The 27,684-nt window shown below is 34.9% G+C and overlaps 1 protein-coding gene across 2 annotated transcripts in view; it reads left to right on the forward strand.

The window, feature by feature from the left end:
* Positions 1–27,684, forward strand: part of LOC149792275 (potassium voltage-gated channel subfamily KQT member 1-like) — a 282,881-nt gene that overhangs the window by 162,170 nt on the left and 93,027 nt on the right. For both annotated transcript variants that reach the window (XM_089970825.1, XM_089970826.1), the window contains one exon: positions 10,847–11,354. In XM_089970825.1, coding sequence (XP_089826951.1) covers positions 11,044–11,354 — 311 coding nt within the window. In that variant the 5' untranslated portion in view covers positions 10,847–11,043. The remainder of the gene's footprint in view (positions 1–10,846; positions 11,355–27,684) is intronic.

Consider the following 27,684-nt stretch of genomic DNA (forward strand, 5'->3'; position numbering starts at 1 on the left):
AGCAATACATCCGATCAATCATATGTAGTGATAAAATAGTGAAGACAAGGTAAGATTAAGTTAGATGAAACTCGGTCTTCGGTACGTGAACAACTACTGCTCCATTTCTTAGTTTAATACTAAAGGATGTGAAGATGAGTGCGAAGGTTGCACATGGTTATCAAACGCTAAAGTCATACTTGATAGAAAAGTCAATATGATTTTTTTAATATAGTATAATTGCGTGTTAATTCTTGGAATACGGCATAAGTGCAAGACTCAAATAGTACGATAGCCAGATTCATTGCAAATGTGCAATTGTTGGTGATTATTATTTGGTGAAAAAAATACCAAAATTATTCATATCTAGGCCTTACCGTATTGCCTTAACGTGTCACTTTTTGTTAGATTCACCTTCTGAATGCAATGTTCTGTAAATATATGGAAATTATATGGTTGTCTCCTCTTTCTGTGAATATAACGTGTAAATGGTGCGTGATATGAATTGATTTAAGCATTATGGGGCGGAAGAGGGATTATTACATGTATTAAATTACCAAAACGCGTGCTGATATAATTTCGTTTGATTCAATTAGGCCATCAATTTTACTCAATGTCTTTGTCATTAGGTTTGAGTTTTCAATAAAATGGCCTTCTAGGAATGTTAGAAAATGAATGGTATTGAAGGTTTTGACAAATGACCGCTTTCACTAGGAGATCAATTTTTCACCTGTGATGCTATCATTTCATTGCCGTTAATATCTACATACCTGATAAAATATGGGTTATTGTAACCTAGAATCAAATGTATTTCCATGATCTTAATGGCTGCTCGGCAGACAGAAATAACGCCATTTCAGTGCAAATTTGTAACTATGTACGAATGTTAGCAGCACAATCACTCACGTTGTATTCCAAGCGTTCAGATAATTGTTTCAGTTTCTAATCACAATTATCATAAATATACACCATGGTATTTTGTGAAATCTGAAGTAAGCCGTATTCCACTGTATTATACTCTCGCTACTGGATACCGATTATTTATTCAGTCGGTGGACTTAGCACGAAATTTTCAATTTAACCGTCTAATCTTACCTTTTCAACAAATGGAAGGAACACATACACACACACACACACACACACACACACACACACACACACACACAAAAGGGAACAAATTACCATGCAGCTGCTTCACTTTTATATAATAAAAAAAATCTTATATGGACATATTCAATTCATTTAAGATATTTGTCTCACTCATTTTCCACTGTAAAATGTGATGGTAAAATTTTACAGAAAATACTTATTGTTTTTAATATTTTCGATATATAGTAACTGTTACTGGTGTCACTAGGCAGTTACGGTCTCCAATAACAAGAGATAGAAAAGCAGAATTCGTATGCATTTTCTGCGTACAAAATCTGTATATCAGGCTTACTTCTCGGTGATGTAGAACTATAATATTGATTGATTGACTTCTTCAGAACTTGTATTCCTTCTGCGTCGGACTCTACCAAACCGAATCCTGTTTTAGATTTTTTTAGGTTTCCAAATCACCGCCCCCTTATCTCGATGCTAAATCTGTTGTATCAATTTCACTTGATAGATACGTCGGATATCTACTGAATTTTGAACACACTTCAAACGTTCCTGAATATAACTCATCAAAATATCCGAAAGCATGATGGTGTTGTCAAAACTTTCAGACGTGGCTAAAAGAGAAATGAATATTATGCAGCAGGTGCATGTATGGTATCTGCTGAAACAGCATTTGATCGTCAAAGAAGAAACTTCATATTTCGTATAATTGTTTTCATATTTCTTCTTAGTCAATATGATTGGGTAGTTTTGTGAGTTCTCATTAAATTTAAAAATACAAAACAAAAGTCGTCATAAAGAATGCGGCGTTAAGTCCAAAGAAAGAAACGGAAGAGTGCATCTGAATGAATATTCTCGAGAAACTACATCGAAATGCAGATAGTTTGGACGCTCTACTCATGTAATGGGTATTCTAACAGACGAGTGTACACTATCACTCAAACAAGCAAATGACGAGGTTTGCAAAACGAAAGGGAACGATTCTAGATTTCTTATTATCCTATTTATGAGATCTAAAAGTAACGCTAGACACATACTAATACTGAATTTAGATAAAGCTGAAGTCAGTTATTAGATCTCATTAAATTTAATATTTTCTCATAGACTTCATAAATGTATGATGTCAGCCTTGAGATGTTATGAGTTTTAGGACTGTTCGAGACTTCATATCCGATTTTATCCGTTTGGGGACTGCTAGTGACTTCATAAATGTCTGATGTTATGAGCTTTTGGACTGTCAGAGACTTCATAAATGCTACGGGTTTTGGAATTGTCACAGACAACATCAATGTCTTGTCGTAAATATGCATCAGCTGAGTCAAACACTCAATTCAGACCAAATGTGGAGAAAAAACATAAACTTCTTTGGGCAACCATCATACGCGTAACACGAACTCTCCTACTGAAAAATTTAGCTGTGTAAATCTTAAAAAAAATCAGAACATATAAATAGTTGTCACATGTACCATTGATTTGATCACATATCTAAGCGGGATTGGGGGTTGGGAGGTTCTATTTTAAATTGAGAGAGCTTTAAAAACCTCAACAAGTATATAGTTCAATATTTAGGACTTAACTTACTTAGCGTCATGTATAGGATTTTAATATGCGGACCATTTGTAAAGACACAAAACGCTCTTCAGTGAATTCCATGACCCCAATAGTTAACACATTTACATCAGTAACAGTCTACGACGATCTCACGACCCAGACTACTGATAGCACCCTAGTTCCATCTCATCAACCAATACACTAATAGCAGTCTAAGACATCTCATGACCCAATATACTAATAGCAGTCTAAGGCATCTCATGACCCACAATAATGATAGCAGTCTAGTACTATCTCATGACCCAACACACTAATAGCAGTCTGAGACATCTCATGACCCAGAATACTGATACCACACTAGTTCCATCTCATCACCCAACACAATAAAAGGAGTCTAAGACATCTCATGACCCAATACTCTAATAGCAGTCTGAGACATCTCATGACCCAGAATACTGATAGCACCCTAGTACCATCACATGACCCAATACGCTAATAGCAGTCTAAGACATCTCATGACCCAAAATACTGATAACAGTCTAGTACCATCTCATGAACCAATATACTATTAGCATTCTTAGACCATCTCATGGCCCAGAATACTGATAGGAGTCTAGTACCATCTCATGACCTAGAGCACCGATAGCACATTCTCCTACCCATCTCCTTTTGGAGACCTTTGAAATGGTTAGGTTGCATATTTGTATGTTCGCATCAAATAGTTACGTTTGAGCAGAATAAGGTGAACTAATGCGATGTTCTTCAAACAAGCCGTCCAGTTGAAAACCCACAATGAGATTAAATTGCAGACAGCGTTATGGTTGTAAAAACAATTGGACTACATATCGTAAAAATTGATATATAGCTAGTGGAAGCTGTCAATTCCAAAACAGACCGAAACTTAATCCTTCTGTACCAAGGCTAATGGGGTGTGACCGCATTAAATGCTTCACTTAGTTGACTATTGATTAAGTATTATGTGGGTATTTTTCCATCAGTGTTACAAAGTTAACATGAGGGAGTGTACACGCAACATATGTTTATAGGTCTCACAACAATATTGAATCAACTGCTGACAGTTTTAACATGGCTTTAAAGTGTTGGTCAAAAGCAGTTTGATATATCAATACCATTGGTATATCAAATTGTGATCTGCCCATGGCGCAATAATACGAAATTATAAACATTGTTGGAACTGTGTGCTGTCGGTTCTGTTCCTATATATCAGTGATGAATGTCCACTCAATAATCATTAGTGACGTATGAAAATAACGATAAAAAGTCATTATAATCCCCTTTTTCTAAATGAATTTAACATGTTACACAATTTCATTGTAGTCCTTTCTTTTCCGCTTCCCCCTCTCATCTCATGCATAAGGGGCAAAATAAGTTGAAATCTAGAGTGAGAGAAAAATAATTTAGCCTGGATAAAAACATTGCAATTGAATTTGCATCAAGTAACCTACAAGAAATACGGGTTGTCATAACGGTATGTACACACTTCTATTGGGATCTATCTTTAGTGTTGATAGCATCAATGATACAAATTTGCAATAGCATGTCTTGGTTACGGGGCAAAAGTAATGTATTTAATGTTTTGTTGTTTTTGTTGTTTTGTAAACCTATTTTAAGGTTCTAAATATCAATCATTACGAATTAAATAGAAAAATGTTCAAAGGCCGCCCCTCTCCCTTCTCACTTACTCTCTGTGTTGAGCATCGTAGAATTCTATGTTGACCATACGGGCGAAAATCCACGAGCATAGATGATTTTCGCTTGTCACTCACAACGATGTCTCTGAATCTATGAAGAATGATGATAAATGTTAAGTCAAACCGACCAAAGGGGAAGAGAGAGAGAGGGGGGGGGGGTGAGGGGAATTGTATGGTCGGCAGTAATGCTAATTAAAGCAGCTGTAAACATATTACCATATTTTAATTATTTCTTGTTGGCTTGTCATTTTGCTTAGTTTTTATTCCACATTAAATTCCATGCACCTGTATGTGAATGACTAATCGATCAGTGTTCAAAATGTAACGATGTGTTTGTTGTTCTCTACTCTCTTCATTAAAACCATCTTTCATGTATAAATCATAAGTGTGTCTTATATTGACTTAGTCAATGCGAATAAAAATAGAAATTCAAAAGAGAAAACAATAAACGTATCAGTTTTCATTGTGAATAGCCAATTAAAGGTCATGACACAGTTGTTCGTAGCCAGTCCTAACTCCGTTCACTAGTCAACTCCGCTTCACTTTAATGATTAGAAACGTTTTTGCCTTTATTCTTTAGCTTTTATAACGTACTGTATCCCTTCTTCGCTAGCTAAGGTTCTGATGTGATAACCCTAGGTACACCTTGGCGGATTGAACATATATATTGGCGCTTTGTCCTAGCGACATCTATTGGATTTCACGAGTTGCCTTCCTTAGTATGTTATGCCAACTAACCAATGTTCGTCAGCCGAAAATGGTGGAGGCAATTTACCTAAAAAGGATACTTTGAAAGTTCACATCGAAAGTCTGACTATGTGCCAGAGGCTTATTTATCAATCCATTCAAGTTGTGTGCTCCCCTTGTCTCGATCATGTAGGAACAGTTTTCAAATTTCAATAACTTAATTACCGCCGCATCCAAGGAAATTCACAAATCGGAAGCACATAAATATCTGCACGATACGCCAAGGTGTAGATAGGGTTATCACATCGGAATCTTGGCTAACGAAAATGACTGTTCCAATTGGTTAGAAACTCAGTTAGGATATAGGCAAAGTGCTCTGAAAATAAATTTTGGATAACTGCTGGTAGAACAAATTTAATGTACGTGTTGTATTCAATATCAGATGGTGTGCAACGATTTCATGCCTGACATTTTATGTTAGTTTTCGGAAACAATATCTCCTAATATACAAATAGTGAAACATTTTACAACTGGTCTAATTTCATCATACAATTAAATCTCTATTTATGTTTAGTTAAGGTGTTATATTACATACAAACAATGCCACAACTGTATTGTAATTAAGTTCGTCATGACTAATAAATGTTACGGCCTTTGACACTAGTTTCCATTTAACCGTGCACAGTGTTTCTTTGATGACAAACTTAAATTAGATATATATTTAAAAACAACGTTGATGATTGTTGAAACTAGTTCATTTTTTAAACTTCGTGATTATTTGCCCTGTCGGCATAGTACTAACTTCAGTAGTTTCCATTGTCGAGTACAATGGAGAGATGCTCTTTTTGGGATATCCTTTCATGTAGCTTTGTTTGTTTGTCGTTGCATGAATAACACGACAACTATCGACAGGATATCAGTCCTGTTGGAATAACGACGCATAGTAGTGTGACTAATTAACAAAGAAAGAGATTCCTTATTTACTAACCACTTCTTGTCACGTGGTGTTATGTAACAGCTATAGCATAAGCAAATTCCCTTTTTAATCACAATGAAAATAATTAGTACATATATAGATTGCGTATTAAAAATTGAATAAAATGTCATCCATTATGCAGAGTAAACTCCTATTTTGAGAAATAAATTATATTCCACAATGCTGATCAAAATGTAGAATCATGCTCGTCTGTGACACGAAGAAAACTTTAATGTCGGCCTATCTAAATTTTTGCCGTATTTTAAAAGTGAATCAAATACAATGAAATTATGATACGAAATAAATGTGACCAAGCCTTAACGAATTGTGTATCCCTTTATGGCTGTTGGGTATTTGATATAAGATCTTTCTAGGACATCTCCTAGACTTAGATTCTGTAACAGAAATATTAGCGTTGAGTCGGCGTTGAAATGTTCGAAATGTCGACATATTTACGCATATTGGAGAGTGTCAATCGTATTATTTGAAGACAAATTGAAAGCAGTCTGAGTTCCCTCGCCGATGCTATATTTAAACCTGCTGTAGAAAACAATGTCTGTCCGCAAAAAGGAAACGTTTATGAAATTTTGACGATAAATGAGGGCAACAGAGATATTAAAGGCTGGTCCTTTTCTCATTCCCTTTTATAAGGTTCGTTACAGTTTTAAAAAAATACACTGCACATCTATTAGGACAAATTTTGCTTTCGCTAGTTCAGGAAATGAAGTGCACTTCTATTTAAGCACAGAAAATACAGTCAACTTTTGTTAAGTTTCCATCTTCGTCTTGGAACATCATTATTTTGTTTTTCTAAGATTGCCATCCGCAATTCAAATGTGCACTGTGAGCTTTGGGTTGAAAACATATTAGGACGCTACCGTTATCAGACTGATATGACAGTGTTGTTAGATAATTAATTGCTTTCAACTTTGAATAGTTGCAATACGGGTTAACGATTAAACCAGGAAGTACCATTATTTGGGAATCACGCTATGAACAAAACTAAATACTTTTATTATTACCAAGAGAAAGTTGCAAGTCCGACATTTATGCGTTTACGGCCTGGCCCTAATCGTTCCAACATTTATGTATGTAAGGCCTGGCCTGGATAGTTCTAACATTTATGCATTTAAGGCCTGGCCCTAATCGTTCCACATTTATGTTTTAAGGCCTGGCCCTAATCATTCCAACATTTATGTTTTTATGGTCTGGCCCTAATCGTTCCAACATTTATACATTTAAAGTCTGGCCCTTGTTCTGGAATTACTCTAAGCTATAGCTAAATCTCGAGGTACAAAACCGAAAGTCAAATTTTAATTTTGGTTTATAGTTTCTGAAATGAAATTTGGCATATAGGACAGTAACCAAATTTAAAGTCCATATAGTTCCTCATTTGTACCGTCAATGATGTCAACATTACAGATAACAGACTTTAAATATGGTCACCAGCTTCGTGTAGAGATTTATATTTTTTGGTCCAGGGCTGAGCTTCCATACGTGGTAAATTCTAGACTTTTGCCATTTCAACATACCATTTACAGCTTTTCATTCAGACGTCTTATCCGGTTTTCCAGTATCTATTACGCAAGAGATATCACGTGATTTTATGGACAATGAATGATACAAATTTGCAGTATGTTCTGACGGAACCGCCATAGGTTTCAGGAGTGCCGAATTCGATGATCGACACTCTTGCGTTTTAGTTCTAGCAAATATTGATTAACCTTGGAAATATTATAGACGTTTGTAATTACATTCCTTAATGGTGGAATCTCAAAAGAACAAGGTTTACTCTGGCAAATCAACGCGAGCTTAATGCATTTTGTTTGGTATGGTATATTAAAGGTTTATCACAAGACTACTGTGTTATTTATATTAATAAACCAATATTATAGTTTTATTTCATGCGCAAGAAGTGCAATAACACCGAGTGACATCGAAAGTAAAGATATAAATTAGTACAAATGGAAGGCATAATGACATAGACATCTGAATGTATTTCAGTGTCATATCCTTCAACTATTCTGCGCATTTGTCAAATGAATCGGTATGTCAGCCTTTGTCATAATTTCAAATGAAATGCATGTAACTCGTCCAATAATTTCAATTTCGTGCTCGCCAAAGCTTGCAAAAGATTATTCGAGACGACTGAGAGATTTAATTTGGACCGAACACTCCTGTAAGATCGTTTATTCATACTATATGTTTGGTGTGCATCATATACAATGTGGTCGTGCTGCCCCAACTGGACGGTTGACATACTCTGCAGTATTATTTGTATTTAGTGCTGTATGCATATTAGGATACATTGTTCTAACTAACGGATATTGAGATTGATGCATATCCGCAATTTACTGTTCGTAATATAATTACTTTAGCATTTTTCCAAAACATTTTAAACAAATCTAAATTAAATCTTTCAAAACCGAACCAGTATTACTATTTATATCTTTATCTACCTTTGCTAATTCTTGATAGCTAATTAATTTCACCTTTCAGATTTGTGACAATAATTATCACAAAGAAAGCTTGCGTTAATGTGGACTGAACTGAGGTTTAAGAGATACCTCATTTGAAACAATGGCTTCATCGTGCAAATTATTATAATAGCCTTTTATCTTTTACTGAACAATCTTCTCGAACTTGTTTGTTAATTTCTACGCTTAACTATCAATTTTGATTTTATTAGTATAATTTCTATAATTTAAAATTAAAGACGTATTTTCTTTATATCTCCACGACCAAATACCCCAAGAACCTTGATCACACCCTGATGATCATTGGTTTCAATTGTTCTTTTCTATTCTCTGAATCCTTTACTTTTTAAATACTTACTCTATTGTTATTTTGATATATTTAATTTTCAAAATATTAAGTGTCTGTTTTAAGTCTACCTATTAACGTGTCTATTTCTACTGACTATGAAGAGTTTCGATATTACTGATAATAAAAAATTCTTTTATATATTGTGTGTGTGTGCATTCTAAAAGAAACGCACGTAACTGCATCGGTAAATAAACTGAAATGAGAGTGGCGATATGATTGGTTATTTTGTGACAACATCGATAAATCTATTGGCATGAGGGTAATACTATGATTGATTATTTTGTAAATGCACCAGTAAATGTAATGAAATGAGAGTGACGATTCGATTGGTTATTTTGTAACAGCGCTTCAGTTCACGCCACAAGCAGCTTATTTTTGCCTTGGGGATTTTTTTTTCAAACTGAAAAGTATATAAATTTTGATTCTCTATAAGATAGTGTCTTCTACTGGCAGAGCCCCGGAATAAAAAAGACAGAAACAGTACTTCGCCTTAAAATAACACATGTAGCCCAAATGCATGTCTTAATGATGACGCCATGTAATACCAAATACGTATTCAATTTTCACAATTTCAACAAAAAAAAACGAAGAAAATTTATCCATGCATTAGACAGCGTTAATCAAACTCAATATCCAATGTATCTACGCTTATTCATGCATTACACAGAATAAATCAAACTCAATATCCAATGTATCTACGCTTATCCATGCATTACACAGAATAAATCAAACTCAATATCCAATGTATCTACGCTTATCCATGCATTACACAGAATAAATCAAACTCAATATCCAATGTATCTACGCTTATCCATGCATTACACAGAATAAATCAAACTCAATATCCAATGTATCTACGCTTATCCATGCATTACACAGAATAAATCAAACTCAATATCCAATGTATCTACGCTTATCCATGCATTACACAGAATAAATCAAACTCAATATCCAATGTATCTACGCTTATTCATGCATTACACAGAATAAATCAAACTCAATATCCAATGTATCTACGCTTATCCATGCATTACACAGAATAAATCAAACTCAATATCCAATGTATCTACGCTTATCCATGCATTACACAGAATAAATCAAACTCAATATCCAATGTATCTACGCTTATTCATGCATTACACAGAATAAATCAAACTCAATATCCAACGTATCTACGCTTATCCATGCATTACACAGTATAAATCAAACATAATATCCAAAGTATCTACGCTTATTCGTGCATTACACAGAATAAATCAAACTCAATATCCAATGTATCTACGCTTATCCATGCATTACACAGTATAAATCAAACATAATATCCAGTGTATCTACACATATCCATGCATTATACAGCGTAAATCAAACTCATTATCCATATATATTAAATATGTTTTGAATACGCATACGCTTATCCATGCATTATACAGCGTGAATCAAGCATAATATCTAATGTGTCTACAAATATTCATGTATTATTTAGCATCAATCAAACTTAATAGCCGCCACCACAGTTGCCGTTGAGATCTGATCAAGCATTCAGTGATTAATTTCAGAAAGTTTCAGTGATTTTAAGTCAACGTCAAATAAAAATATGTGAATAGTTTAATCAATGGTGCACAAGACCCAGAATTGACGTCCAGGTTCATGTTGCTCCAAACATATTTAAAGACATTGTTTCACCGTTTTAAAATAATGCATGTCTAAAACGGTGCGAATCCAGTAAGACAACCCCGAATTATCCTGATATAAATCGTTTGAAAACCTGTAGCTATGATTTAATTTCTGTTATGCCTCAGATATATCCACAAAAGTTGTTAAGATGTGTACTTTGAGGAATCAGTGAAAACATTAAATTTGTTTTTAGTTTGAAGAGAAGTTATAAATGTTTATAAATGCTTGAATTGTACCTATATGTTATTTTATCTCAAAAGTCAACAGGTTTTATTTACATTAAATTATGCACATGGTTGTTAAACAAACCAATATCATTCCGTTTTATTTTTCGTTTTAGCACATTAACCACATGGCACAGAGGCTGGCTGTACGCATGCTTGGGAGTTGTTCGTCGCGATTCATCCGAAGTATTGTACTAATAGATGGAATAATTCTGGAATAATTCGTGGCAGCTTCAATTATTTGTCTGAGTGAACGAAATGGTGTACTTTAGCACACACTTTGAGAACACTAATTGGTTCTGAGACATCTGCTATGTCATACGATGATGGGGACGACACCCGGAGAATGTTTTTCTTTTGTAGAGAAATACCAAAGAAAAGGAAAGAGGTAACCTGCCCATCAAACGGCTATCCCGGAATGACGGAGTCTGCAGAAGATGATGTTACTACAAGCTTCATCCAGCACGATTCCAAAGGGACTAACTTGGAAAAGCTGGATAAAAGTACTTTGCCTCAAATAGTATACGGGAACTATAAACACGGTCAAACTTCATTACAAGTTAAATTGTATAATTTCTTGGAAAGGCCGACTGGATGGAAGTGCTTCATTTACCACTTCACTGTGTAAGTATTTATTTTATTCTTCCTTTACCCTCATTAAATATTCCATACTGATATGCTCTTCTGATATTAAGCCACAAAGGCCGAACATCGCCTTAGTTTTTACAAGAGTGAAGTCTCGGGTTCATCATAACTCCCTTTATGCAATCGGCATAATATAGCAAATTTTCATGTTGCTAACATAGAGTCCAATATTGAAGTATCTTTCCTATTGATTTCGCAGTCAAATACTGTCCATTGTTTCTATTCCTGGCACTTTTAGAACCTTGACATCGTCCGTTTTTTATGCCTAAGCATATATACTTAACGCTTTTTCCGTTTCCAATGCATATATTTAATATTTAGCTTCATCTATTTGCTTTCTGTAATGTTCTCAGTCCCATTTTAGAGTGTATCATATTTGAGAAATTATTTGCTTTTGGTTTTTATGGGGAAAAGCTCTTCAAGGACTTCTTGGAAATAATGTGGCTATGTCTTCACATCCTACGCAGCAGACGCCAGAGAATTCAGAGTTAATAAATCATACTTTCACGATTAAAATCTGGAATGGTCTATTTGAGAGGTAACCAGTTTCAGTAATAATTTAGAAGGCATAATAATTTGATAATAAAATTAATAATTTTGCATTCTTAAAAAGCAGAGGTTAGCCGATATTATTAGCATTAAATCTTTAGTGTGCAACGCTGCGTTGAGGACATGTGACACACAAGCGACGAACTGTGGAAAGGTTTATAATGTCAAAATTTGTGACAGTATTTGCCAATATATATATATATATATATATATATATATATATATATATATATATATATATATATATATATATATATATATAGAGAGAGAGAGAGAGAGAGAGAGAGAGAGAGAGAGAGAGAGAGAGAGATAGTTTATACACGATACTTGTCGAGTTTCCTTTTCGTGAAAAATATATACAACGAGTAGTAGTAGATCATTGATACAGGTTGCATACTATACATATATTTTATTTATATCACATACAAATACATATATTTGCTTTTTGAACGGAGTTCAGATTTACTACAGGCAGCTGTTTATTGACCGAGTGAAATTACTTACATCGCTGGAGAGAGTATCTGCTACAAAATGTAGTTCTACCTTTTGTGGATATTCATAATCACCTTTGCATATTGATAAGTTGGTTGTTTTCTGTTTCTTTTTAATAGTTTCTATTGTTCTTCACATTGACTGAATCAATATAATACACTCTTATGGTTTAAACATCAAAGACGTTTTTAATGCAGAAAGGTGGAACCAAGCGAAATGACGAACCAACAAGATATAATTAAAATATTTTAATATATTTACAGTTGATCTAAGTCATTATTCTGCTTTAAATACAGTAATATCGACCATAAACTCTCTCTCTCTCTCTCTCTCTCTCTCTCTCTCTCTCTCTCTCTCTCTCTCTCTCTCTCACACACATCCTTTGGTCGGTTTCACTTAACTTTTCGTTTTTTCATATATTTTCGCCCGTATCTTGCTACGATAATTCAGAGAGAGAGAGAGAGAGAGAGAGAGAGAGAGATTGGCTTTTTCATATTTAATTAATAATTTTGTACAACACTTTACTAGGTTTAAGAAACAACAACAACAACAAATCATTAAATATATCACATTATATGTACCACACAACTGAGAATTTTACCGTATGATGTCGACAGAGTTGGCAAATATATAAACAGTGTTCAAAACTTCCAAGAAAATGCACACATACCGTTACCACGAACCATATTCTTATAGGTTACTTGGTGTAAGTTCAATTTCAAGGTTTTCATCCACCACAAATTATTTTTCTCTCTCACTCCAGATGTTTACCTAGTTTTTTCCATTATGCCTGAGAGTGGACGGGGGAACATAAAGCAAAAACGATTACGATGAAATTGTGTACCATATTAAATTGATTTAGAAAACGGGGATTATAAGCACTTTTTATCGTTATGTTTATACGTCACTAATGATTAATGTGTGGAAATTCATCCTTGATCTAGAATCAATAGCAGACGATTTGCGAGAATGTTTATACATGCGTATTATTGCGCCACGAGCGGATCACAATTTGATATCCAAACAGTATTAGCATATCAATTTGCTTGATGCCATGTTATTTGTAATGTATGTGTGATATATATATATATATATATATATATATATATATATATATATATATATATATATATATATATATATATATATATATATATATATATATATATATATATATTAGAATTGTTGTATACTAGTGTGTAATGATTATTATTACAAAAAGAGGTTTATATCTGGATGTGTTATACAGAAAGAGGTTTTGTATCTGGGTGTGTTGATGGTTATCATAGAAAGAGATTTGTATTAATATAGGTTTACTATTTCAGAAAAGTGGTTTGTATCTGGGTGTTTAGATTACTATCATAGAAAGAGGGTTGTACTAGTGTAGGTATATTATTTCAGAAAGAGGATTTTGTGTGTGCGTGTGTGTGATTAGGATTTTTAACGTAGCTTTAACAATTTTTCAGTCATATCGCTACGATGTCTGCAGTGTGGCAGTTTATAGTGATGTCTAGCACTGGGGCATCATGTAACAGACATGTAGCATGATGTCCCATCCAGTCACATTATCCTTACACCAGGCCGACCAGTCCTAACACTAACCTTTTAATGCTGAGCGCCAAGCGAGGGGGCTGTTAGTACCATTTTTGCAAGTCTTTGTTATGACTCGCCCGGGGATCCAATCCACGGCCTCCCGCTTCCGAGGCGGACGCTCCAACCACTAGGCCACTGGAGCGGTTAGAAAGAACATTGTAACTGGGTGTTTAAATTATTATCATAGAAAGGGGTTTGTACTAGTCTGAGATGAGGATAATTACAGAAAGAGTTTTGTAATAGTACGTGAAGATAATCATTATGGAAAGAAGTTTTTAGACGAGTGTTTTACGATTCTTATGGAAAGATGTATGCATGTATGAAGTTGTCTTAACGCCACCTCAGGAAAATAGTGGATATGTTGTGCCAGCTAAAGGTAATGTTCGGAAAATGCAAAACTGAAATGCATCAATATGTTACGACGATAAACCCTTCCAAAATAAATAAAAACAGTAAGTGTACTCCAATGCTGCATTATTGAGAGCGCTATTTTTTCCGAATATGTTTAAACCCGCGTCGTTGTTTACAGATGTAAAACTGTAGCCAGGAAGGACACAAACCTGTCAAGAGCAGAATTACTTCAAAAATGTTAACATCTTTGGTAATTATACGTCGAAAAACATTGAACATCACTGTTTTTGTAAAGTGCGTGTAATTCCATTGGTCTCTTGTGAAACATACTATATCAGCATTGGTCCTGATTACGAAATATACTCAATGTATTGTCTGCAGCTAGATGAGTATTGGTCATATTCAGAAGGTGGTGTACTTACACTTACAATGTTGTGCTTGAAATTTCAAACTAGAGTAGCCAATGTGTACCGGAAAATGACAAATCGTTGCTTATCATCCTACTTATCATACATAAATAAAAATGCAGTAACGCCATATCACAATTTTATTTTGTTCCTGGGTAGTAAGTGTTATTTTCTAATTGCTTATGCCCCGTTGGATAATTATATATATATATATATATATATATATATATATATATATATATATATATATATATATATATATATATATATATATATATATATATATATATACAGTGGTTTATAGTCTGCCTTAATATTAATGTTATTATGCACTTAGATTTACAGCTATTTTGGTCTTCATTTAAAACATTTTAAATAATTATTATATTTATATGAGAGTTTATACACTCAGCTCAATTTCTGTCGTCCTCTCCCGTAGTAAGTCACATATTGTTTGTGATATTGTTTCTATACATTGTCGATATTATTTGCGTCTTGCCTGCGGACAGTTTGGCATATTGTTAACAAACATATATTTGTCTATCTAGACATAACTGTCAGTTATAACTGCGATGAACACTCTGAATTCCTCATGTTTTGTAGAGGCAATCGCTTTCCTCTAAATGCTACTTGCATTCTTATTCCTCCCTTATTTAAAGGTTGCTGCTATACTCTTGCTTAAGCAATTCATATCTAAATTCAGTTTCTTGCGACAAACACCAGGTATGTGTTCCTTTTCCATATTAACATTTGCTCACTGCTAATAAGACAGTCACATTAAGAAAACAAGTATATGATGCAATAGTCTACCTTTAATCAACAGATGTAATGTAATTATCTATCTTTAATGATCATTTATGTGATGTAATTGTCTCTCTTTAAAGATTATTGTATGAACTGTAATTGATAAGCAAAAATGACTTGCACGTTTGTTTTGATTATGTATGCGACATTCCCTCGAGCTGTTGACCTCAGAGATGGGATGAAGAATACAATCTCTACCTAGCAAAATATATTTATCTTTTATATTATGTTGGCTTTTCCGATTTTTAAGATTTTATCCCAGTTCATGGAGAAGACTGGTGCATGTTGTTGATATTGATTGTAAATCGAAATTGTCACAAGATGAAGAGAAATGGTCCGTACGTTTTTGCATGTTAGACTCCGATTTGGTATTGAAGGAACATACGTATGTAAATAGAAGATCACGAACAGTCACTTCCTATAACTTTGTCTTCGCATTTAGTCTCATCGGATTGAAGAGCTTGTCATCAATTCGGTATCTGATGTCCACTCATTGTCATATTCACGGAAGTCATCAGTAAGCATGTCTGAGAACATCAAAGTGAAGGGGGATGGTACCAACACACAGCCTTGCTTGACTCCATCGCTGACTGTGAATGGTTACGATGATTTGCTGCCGTTCACGACAAGAGCGAGTATGTAGTCATGGAATTACCGAGCCTTCTAGATTAATGAATCTGAGCAACCATACTTTGTCAATGTTATTTCATATGTCTCCACGGCTGACTTGTGTCAAAGGCTTCTGTCGGGTCGTTCAAAGGTTGGAGTTCTGTTCATTGCATTTCGCTTAGAGTTGAAGAGCTGCAAACACCAGGTATGTGGTCCCTCGTCCCATCCTGAAGCCACGCTGAATCTCAGGCAGGAGACCTTGGTCAGTGGGATGTATAAGCCGATTCATCATAATTCTGGCGAGGAGTTTGTTTTCCATTGAGAGTGATGAGATATCTCGTTGGTTGTAGCAGAATTGTCTGTTGCCTGTCTACATGTATAAGTGGATGGTGGATGCATCTTTTATTTCTGTGGCATAGTTCCTTACCTTTATATTGACTTTAAGAAATCAGACATCTTCTGTGCCATGTGAGAATCTCCGGATTTGTAGACATCTGCTGGCGTTGTATCTGCTCCAGCTGCGTTTACATTTGACAGCCGGCCAGTTGATTTTATAGTTTCAGTCAACATAGGAGGATCAGTAATTATTATGTTGATTTCTACTTGATACAGTCGATGAACTTCCGCCTCGATAGATGACTATTGATTGACAATGTTGTTGAAGCGTTTTGTGCATCTTCGATGTATCTTTGTTTTATCAGTGAGCACTGTGGCGCTGTCTACGCTCATTACTGGACATTTTGTTGATGACTATGGCCCGTAGATCGTCCTCAAAGCATCATTAAAGTTCATGTCATTACTATTTGCGTAGAACTAACTCTCATTTAAATTAATGCTGAGCCATGGGTCTTGCACGGTTCTGCGTTTACGTTTTACGATCCTCTTACATGAAGGCTGCCTTCTTATATGATGAAGCGCTTTTTTCAACACAGGCCTTCTGTGCCCGATGTTTCTCATTCAGAAGTCTCCGTATGGCAGCACCATTCTCATCAAACTAATCTTGATGTTTGTATGTAGTTGGACCAAGGGTTTTGTATGTAGTTAAGTACATAGTCTCTGAAGTATGCTCATTTGTTTTCTTTATATTCTCAGAGTTTTTATTGCTTTTTCTATTTGGCTGCACAGTTCTACGTATAATCCCTGTTGTTTAGAATCCCGTTTCAGTCTGGATACGGTCTCTTACGCTGAATCTTGATATTTAGCAAGGAGATTAAAGGTCTGTGGTCAGTTCAGCATTCTGCACTTCCTAGTCCTTCATCACCTGGATATCCTGTCTGTCTCTTATCCTGACGCTGACGTAGCCAATAAGCTGTGATGCTTGGAGCGCGGTTGTATCCAAAACGTTTTGTTGAGAACGAGGGTGTTGGCGATTTGGAGGTCCCGTTCAGTGCATATACTCAGTAGAAGTTCGGTGCTCTTGCATTTGCCAAAAAAAATGTTTGGCCAATGACACCTTGCCATGTCTGCTGATCCGTGTCAGCGCAAGCATTGAAGTCCTCAAGGATAATGAAAATGTATATCATTTGTATTTCTAAAACAAAAACACAACTCGACATTTTCAAGAACTTTGTCCTTCATCTCGTCTGGGTCGGACATGGGGGGTGCTTAGGCACTGACGATACATGTATTTTCTTCCGACAGTGATATCTCATTTGCTTTAGTTTGTGATTCATAACCTTTGGTCAGTTTGAAAGCGTGTTAATTAACAACTCAATACCCCTTTCACGTCTATCTTCTTAATTTTTTAACTTCGACCACTCCAGAAAAAGCGTAGCTTAATCGTATTTCGTTTAGGTGTATTTCCTCAGCTAGCCGAGTTTTACTCAGGGCTGCAATCTGGTTGTCGAATCTGGCCCGTTCTCTATCAGCTTGAACAGTTCTTTCCCTTTTCTCTCTGCTGATGTAATGCCCATTAGTGTGCGTGCTTTAAAGGTACCGATGTGGTGTGCTGAGTAAACTTTGTCTTCTTGTTAAATTTTCGAAAGCTAATGTTAAATCTGCGTCAGCCTTGGTATGATGACAAGGGTTGACGAAAATAGGCAAATGTATAGAGTATCTGTCCTAGCCCATTCCGTGTGCTTCGGAGGTAAGCAGTGTGATTTTAGAAAGGTTTGCTCAGTCACCCAGGGGAATGTCGAATTCCTCTGCTGCTTCAGTTCATTTAAAATTGACTCTAAATTAAGGGCTGTCTGTACGACGATCTGCAGCTGTAGCTCCCAGTGCATCCAACCCTGCTTCTAGCCAATCACCACAGGATTTAAAGCTATCCCGTAGGAGATGCGAATATCGTGACATGCACGTGAGTTGGATCAGAATTAGAGACAGTTGGGCAGAGTCGCCATCATTCTCTCGTCCAAGCCTATCTGAATCAATTGGCACAACAATATCGAGACATATGGTGACAGGCCTGGATGCTCTGTATGACGATCATCTTCTACTGCATCTGAGCTGATTCCCTATGCTTTCTACAAAGAACCTGCCATTCATCTTAATATCCTGGATATGCAACGGCGTCTGATCCACCAAAAAGGAAGTTCTAAAGAAAGCCATGTATGTATTAAGTTTGTTTTAATACGAGGATCCCTTGGCATACTTATACTATGGCAATACATGAGAATGGATCAAACGAACCAAGCCAGATGTGCTTTAGTGGTGTATGAAAGAACAGAAGATTTCATTGAAATTTAAGAAATTCAATCCTCGCTGTGTTGAATATGCTCCGAGTGATTTAAGTCTGTAAATCCCTTTGGATATAGTTTGTTTTATATGAGAAGAATCGTTTTTGTCAATAAATTATATTCCAAGGTTTGCTTCACTTTCTAGTTAATTTCAAACATCTTCGACCAGACATTTATTCTCGTTGAAGCAGCTGATTGATTGTAAGATAAAAAAGTTTTTTAGGGTTACAAATGAAATATTGTTCTTATATTTGCATCTTCCGGAACTGAAATGGCTGATCTGCTCAGATTACAGACATTATCTACAGATTAATGTTTTCCAATCTGTATTGCCTTGCCGAGTCCATTTAGTGTTCCAAACAAAGTTTAATACATCTCTGCATACAGTCGTACATTACATTATTGTAGATCATGACGGTACAAAATTAAAATAATGATATTTTGACATTTGACAACGAGAGGGTCATATTAAGCACCTGTTCTAGCTAATACATTACAAGTGCAACAGAGCTTGTTCGTCATTAAGGCTATGAAAGAGAGACAGAGAGAGAGACGGGGGGGGGGGGGGGGGCGGGGGTCCGAATGCTAACATGCCATCTATACCATCTTCAGACATTGTATGCAGATTTGTGTATATAAGCGTTCATTATGGAGCCTCTTCAGTGTTGCACACAGAGTTTAATATTTGACTGACCGTCCGAAGTAGTACTCGTGAGAATTGAATTGCTCCTAGACGAATATATATATATATATATATATATATATATATATATATATATATATATATATATATATATATATATATATATATATATAACCTGTTAATCTGACCGTTTTGTGGTTCATTATGTATGGGACTGGTGTTTTACTGGCAGCGCAACACATAAAGGTTATTTCATGCCCATTAGAGTAGAGGTTTTCTCAAGATATATGGAAATATTAGATTTTAAACTCTTATGTAGAGTGGAAGATATCTACCACAATGCTATTCATACGTAGCATATTTCATGACGGCATTCATGCACCACAAGACTTAGTCCGTATTAAACCAATTATCATATGCAAACCTTGATAACGTTTACCTGCATCTGAATCTGTACACTCCAGGTGAAATGCTCTTTTATGGATTATTTTTTTTTAAGGTACCTATCTAACCACACCATTTTCTATGTAATTATACTGAAATATCGGATGTGTGTCACAAGCAGTATAGGTATATTAGAACCATCTATTAGATATTGAACTGGAAAACCAAGGATGTTTCTAAAGTGTATTATTGATTTAATCTCGATTTTATAAAATATCTCACAACAAAAATATATTTAATTGCTAACTTAACATGTTTCAATGTTATATCATTGTTGTAACTTCCTTTGCAGAAAACCAAAGCAAATTATACTCAAGCAAACAAATTACATCACACAAACAAATTATATTAAAGCTGTGAACTAAAGTGCAGTTCTATTTTTCATTCTTGCATAGGTTATATTTATTCACATATTATTTATATTTTAGCCGTATTTTTCAGTGGTTCCTTCATTTTAATGCTCTTTATGGACTGTATTCAACACTTTGCAAGTCTTGTCTTCGCTAATACGTAATACCTGTATTCGGTATTTCCTGGAAGAATTCTCTCTCTTCTCCTAACCTCCAATACAATGTGTTTCTTTGGATATCGATCTTTGCTTTCTTAGTGAGAACGAAAAAAAGACCCGATTTATTGAGCAAACTTAGGATTCATTGACCCAAAATAACCATGTACACGTTGTTTATTGAGACGATAATAGGCAACATAATCTAAGGACACTACGTCTTCAAATATACGTTATCAGCACTTGCATTCTAGCCTGAAAAAGATCCGAAAGGAGCTTCTGGAAAGAGGCGTGTAAACTAACGTGAAATCTGTAGTAATACTGGCGATAACAAATTGTAGAGGAACATTGTACTTAAAACCCTCTAAGTCTGAAAAATAACGGAACCCAATTTAGAATCCACTTTTCGGCCATTTCATATTTTATATGACGGCAGTTTTGACAATTTACAACACGGGGGCTGGGCGAGCCGTCCAAGTGGTGTATTGGACTGAGTCATGATGCATTGTTTGTCAATTTATTATATATATTTGATGCATGTTGTACATGAATTAACAAATCTTGATTCGACCAATTGAGAAATCTTCCGTTTTGCAAAAAGACAAAAAAATAATACCACTACTGAAACATTTGCATTAGACTATTCTTTACTCGCAGAGATCGATGTGACTGTCACTCTAATATGCTAATATCAGTATACATTAAATACCAAATAAGTACATAATAAGTACCTATTAAGTTTCTATTAAGTACCTAATAGGTATCTATTAAGTAACTATTAAGTACCTATTAAGTAACTATTAAGTACCTATTAAGTAACTATTAAGTACCTATTAAGTAACTAAGTTATACAATTAACTTAGATCTTTAAGACTGCTGTTTTTCCTATTTAGCGTTTTTAAAGTTCGCATTCTCGCCATATTTGACAAATACTCCAGAAGTTTCTGACTTAATCACAGCAATCCTTTCCTTTGCACGCCGTTGGCAGGAATATTTCGTAAACGTAGGCTTCCATTTTTTACTTGCTGGTGCGATCAGTTTGCCTGCTAGTGCGATCAGGTTACTTAGATAGGATCGATATTTCATTCAGGTCATATAGTTGAACATATCAATTATTAATTAGTCTATACTCAGATTAGAGACAATCCCGACTAACACTTCAATAAATCATTCCTTATAAGTCTGCACTTTAGAAGAATTACAAACAGTATGTTAACGCAGCAAAAAAAAATACGTTACCATGCACCTGCTGCCAGGTAAAAATATAGTTTTGTTACTTGACGATGACAGCGCTAATTGGGTATGTTACATTGGTTCAGATTTCATAAACTATTTTAGGTACGTAAGATTACATTCATAAAGAACGATGAAAATCTCTGAAGTTCGTTTTTTTTAACATTCAAATTCCATTCGAAATAACCAGAACGTATCCAGGGACTGAAAGTATTCATTGTTATATCTGAATCCTCGGTATCGTGGTGCATCTTTACAGAAGGTTGTTGTTTATCAGTTTGTGAAAGTCATTCCATTACATGATGCAGACATATACCCTCAGAGGTACTGAACTTATCGCAACAATTTTACTTGTGCGCTTTCGGCAGGATATGTTTGCCATCTCCTAGTTCTCACTGCAATCAAGTTGTTCCACAAGGTCTGACGATTCATTCCAACTGCAATGAGGTTGTTCCAAAATGTTTTGTAAATATATTTAAGTCATATAGCTCATCAATCATCAATATTCGTTTAATAAGAAATGTATATATTTTATTTACATGGGGACTAATAAAAGACCTATTTTTGAACACATTAATACAGATTATCCATAATTCGAATTCACAACAATGGGAACTATTTATTTACCGTTTAGCGTTCTTAATCGCGTTTGTCGGCCACATACGACGGAAGTATTCTTAATAATTTATATAAACAAATCAAAGATTGTTTATATTGAACATACAGCAAAAACCCTTTTTGCTCTGTAATATTTTGTATATTTTTGATAAGGCAAGAATGACTAAATACTGACAAGTAATGCAAATCAGAATGCCATATTCAAGAGGACAAATCTAGCTTTGCGGTCTGTTTGTCATGATATTGATAATTGATAACGTACAATGTGGCTGTAATTTAAATAGAAACTAGAACTATATCCATTTATCCCTCATGATGAAGGTCGAGTTTTATTCTAGGGAAATATCTAAATGTGCAAAATTGTTACCGGATGAGCGGAGTTAGTTTACATTCTGTTATAATGGGATCATCACATTACAAAATGTATTTTACATAGTTTGAAATCATGTCGCAGGCATGGGGTACAATAGACTAATCTCACTTTGCATGCTTAATATGATACCGATGTCGCGTTCTTTCATTTATTGACATGTGTACAAATGTATAATCCGTTAGTTCTCGAATTTGATCTGAATGGCATTGTGTTGCATATTGTATGAAAGGGCAAGTTTCAAAATTAATACAAGAAAACCAGGATTTGCATGGAGCTTGAGAGAGAATGAGAAATTAGCAATTACTTTGAAAGTTATTGCATCTAACTGTTTTGTTCATGTAACCATCCCTTGCTGCACTTTCTGTCTCTCTCAAAAATAAATATATTTTATCTTTAAAAGACTAGATGACAAACACAGACAGAGACAGAGATAATTTATTTCACAGGGACGGCCTGCATCAATTAGTTCTCTTCAAATTTTACATAAAGACATTAATCTCATTTTTTTTTTCTAGCTAAATTCCGACATGGCAAACCAAAATTCTTTTATTGTAGCAGAGGAGTTGAATGTTCAATTGCGAGAAATCTTCGCCATTTTGAAAGTGAAATATTTAATTCTTGAAAAGATTCATCTGCAGGGAGGGCAGACATTAGTTATCTACCGATTTGTCGACAAGTATCAATAAGACGCTTTAGTCCCGATCCTATTTAGTGTTCCAGACAGAATTTATGATTTTCGGAAGGAGCATATTAGATCGGCCACTAATTCTTATTAACTGGGATGGTAGCTCCTTTATTTGCCTTCGGTTCATGTTATCGATACAAAAATAGAATCTGTAATATTTTGACATTTGCCCACAGGAGAGATAGAGAGGCATATAAAACAGACTAAGCACCTGCCCCAGCTGTGTTATTGCACACAGCTAGAGAAGACTTCAGAATGTTGAAAGTTTAAGCTTGAAATCTGTGTCACTATGAACTGAAGTTCCATATAAGGTCTATCATTTTCTTAAAATGAACTCAACGCTTGTATTGTTACTTTTGCTTGAGAAACAAATGCGTGGTTCCATTTGAGTACTAATGTATGTTCATCATTGCATACCCAGAGCTTATTGTCACTGATTCCTTATTTAGAAATATGAGTTCATCTCGTAGAAGTCCATTTACATTTTAATAGTTTGATAGTTTCGTATCGTTTAGAAATTGAAATTTACTGGAATTTAGTATTGGGAAAAATATTTTTTAACTGAGAAATACAAGCCATTTTATGCTTAATTGATTCAGTCTTAGAATTCGGCAAATACAAAGGTATTCCGCAATAGGAAAAAAAGAACCCGTAGTTCTTAACCTTTTGCAAATAATCGAAGTCTCCTTTTCAAATTGACAAGTACCTTTCTTTTTAGTGAACTTCTGTTTTCATTCATACTAATTAAATAAATATAAGACAAACTTATGGTTTAAACACAAAAGGTGTAAGCAAAGAAAGTAGAGCACTAGAAACACAACATGGTTAACTACTTCAAAATCGAACGCGCTGTTTTTCACGTAACCGACTAGCATATTGGAAGTATAATCTAAGCGAAATGAGGAACTAGCAAGAGGTAATTCAAACATTTAAATGTATTGACAGTTCATCTAAGTCATTAATTAACATCGCTACCAACCATACAAGTGTTTCTATCATCCATTTCTAACTTTCCCCTTCCCGTTGATTCTTGTGACTACTTTCTTCCAACAATCACAGGTCCAGATACATCATCGCATGACACAGGCGAAACTATGCCACTTCCTTTTTTAATGAATTTTCGCTGGAATCTTTCTGCGAATGTCTAAAGAGAGAGACAGAGACAGAGAGAAAGAGAGAGAGAGAGATGTGGTGGTGGGGTTCGGGTTGAAGAGACTTAGGCATTTATTCATTCACCATCCCTAGAATTCTTTACTGGTCGATTAGTCCGCTGTCTTACCAACCAGCGCAATGATTGTGAAAGACTGAAGGATGGTAGAGTGGCGTTCGGACATTTTAATGTTAAATAATAAGGTTTTAGACCCATATTAATAGGTTTTATAAAACATTAAGAAAGACAAAAAAGCAAAGCATTAAATAGATTACTCTATGTGCATTCCTCTTTACAAATAAATGAACCATTCACATTTTAACAGGCTATTGTAACTTTGTATCAATGCTATTGTGAACACTGCATTAAGATTCCATGGAACATGTATACCTAACTGTTACAAAAGACCAACGTTCTTGCAGATTACATGGTGCAAATGTAATTATTTTTCACTCTCACTCCACACACCATCCCGTAGTCTCTTCCGTATTCATGAGAGAGAGAGAAAGAGAGAGAGAGATATCAAAGGAAAAGCAGAGAGGATTTAGACGAAATTCTGCACAATGTTTAACTCATTTAGAAGACGGGAATTATTAATATTTGAGTCGTTATTTTATTAAAACGTTAAGAATTAATCAGTAGAAATTCATTACTGATTCAGATGAGCCATGTCCTTTTGTTGTAATATAAAACTTAACGTTGAAACAATAATTACATATGCGTATTAATGCGCCACGGGCCGATCACAATTTGATACACCAGCAGTATTGATATATCAAATTACTTTATACTTTTTTTATAGCGTAGCTTTAACAATGTTTCAGCCATATCGCTATGATGTTTACAGTGTGGCAGCTTATTGTGATGGCTGGCACTGGGGCATCATGCCGCAAACATGTAGCATGATATCCCACCCAATCACATTTTCTTGACACCAAGCCAGACAGTCCTAACACTAACCTCTTAATTCTGAGTGTCTAGCGAGGCAGCTGTTAGTACCATTATTATACGTCTTTGGTATGACTCGGCCGGGATTCGAACCCGCGACCTACTGCATCCGAGGTGGACGCTCTAACCACTAAGCTACCGAGCGGTCGCGCTTCCTTTGCAGCTACAATGATATATTAATTATTTTTAAATTAGACTTACAATCAATTTAAGACAAGAACGGATGTTTCATCCTTTTTACAAGACTTTGCAAAGTGGAAGAGGTTTATGCAACCATTATTTACTTCCAGAAAAGCAACAAAAATTTCTTCAAATTCAAAGCAAGAAAGACTTTTAAAGCTCTTGGAATTTAATTAGCTTTTATGATTCTAATTAGTTTTATCGATATTCTTAGCGTTCATTGAGATGTCAGCAGATCAAATAACATAATCATGTATTTATCCGTGTACTTTCTCATTAGAGTATATTCCGGTAGCCCCCGATCCGTCAGAAGTTTCATTATAGTTTATAAGTATTCCGATAGACCCTGATTGGTCAAAGTTCCAATTAGAGTCTGTTCTGATAGACCCCAATCGGTCAAAAGTATCATTCGAGTTTATTTCGATAGATCCCGATCGGTCAAAAGTATCATTCGAGTTTATTTCGATAGACCCCATTAGGTCATGATTTTAATCATCCGATTATTCAGTGAAATTTCACACATTGAAAGAGGCGAGATACTTAGAAAGTGTTTCAAATTAAAGAATACAGCATTCAAAGCGGTCAACATTATAGCATATAGAACTCAAGCCAAATACAAGCTTCAAAATCATCATTTAAAGATAAATGGAAAATTCCATCAAGTCTAAGATATCTTTGTAGAATATGATGCCGTATTCGTGGTATAGTTTTAGTGAAAGATTTTGAAACCAATATGGTCAATACAGTTTTCATTTGTCTAAGACCAACTTCGGTTAAACCTAAAACTCAGTGAGAAAGAATATGTGTGGTTATGATTGAAATAAATCTATAAAACATATATTTTTAAAATACAATTTGTAATCACCAAAAGCTTGCGATTTACAACATCATACATATAGGGACAATTATGTTTGTAGATCTTATTGATTTTTGCATTGATTGTCAGTGTTGCAGACTTTTTCAAGCAACCATCACATACAGGGTCATCTATGAAGACGTATGAATTTTGAAATCCCGTATGATAACATTGATTGTAATGTAAACGCTTGTCACTGAAATGCAGATTATCACTGCAATTAATAATTTGAAAAAACTTCACTCGTATAAGTAGGGGGACATACGTAATTAAAAACGAGGCAATGTCGACATTTTTGTCTAGTGTAAGATATATATTTATTGTGCATATATTTTCTTTTCTTTTTTAATTTGTTTGTTTTTGAAGGTTTATTGCCCCAGACACGATAAGAGATTCTAAGGATGGGGATTTATATGATCATTGCTGTACAAGTATATGTAACATAGTGGTACAGTGACAAAGTATATCATTATGAAAATACGAATCACTGATAGCTAATATATGGGTCTTTCCGTTATGTAACTGATTTCGACCATAAATAGACAGTATATCATGCGGCGTATACACACACACACACACACACACACACACGCAGAAACATAGAGAGAAAGGGAGAGATGAAATTTGGGATTCACTAGCTTTTGAGTTGTAAATACATAAGCCCATATGTTACGTTTCTAAACGCGCCTGGAAGGACATATTTATTTCAGGAAACCACTTTCACTCTTAATCACTGTCTGTTGACGTGATTTCATTCGAAACATTAATCTCACAAGCGCAGAAAAATCTTTACAAGTGGCCCAACCTAGATAGATAATATACCCTAATATTTCTGGTTTCATAATTATCTTTAAAAGTGGCCCAAGCTAGATAGAAAATATACCCTACTCTTCCGGGTGTTACAATTATCTTCACAAGTGGCCTAAGCGAGACAGATAATACACCTACTGCTTCTGGTTTTACAATTAACTTTACAAGGGGCCCGAGCTAGACAGATAGTATACCCTACTATTTCTAGTCTCATAATTATCTGTACAAGTGGCCCAAGCTAGATAGATAATATACCCTACTATTTCTGGTTTCATAATTACAAGTGGCACACGATTAATATATAATATATCCTACTATTTCTGGTTCCATAAATATCTTGTTTAAATCACTATGCCTATTATATTATTTCCAATCAGTAAC

This window comes from Sinohyriopsis cumingii, chromosome 9 (assembly GCF_028554795.1).
Source record: "Sinohyriopsis cumingii isolate HCF-2022 chromosome 9, ASM2855479v2, whole genome shotgun sequence".
NCBI lineage: Eukaryota > Metazoa > Mollusca > Bivalvia > Unionida > Unionidae > Sinohyriopsis > Sinohyriopsis cumingii.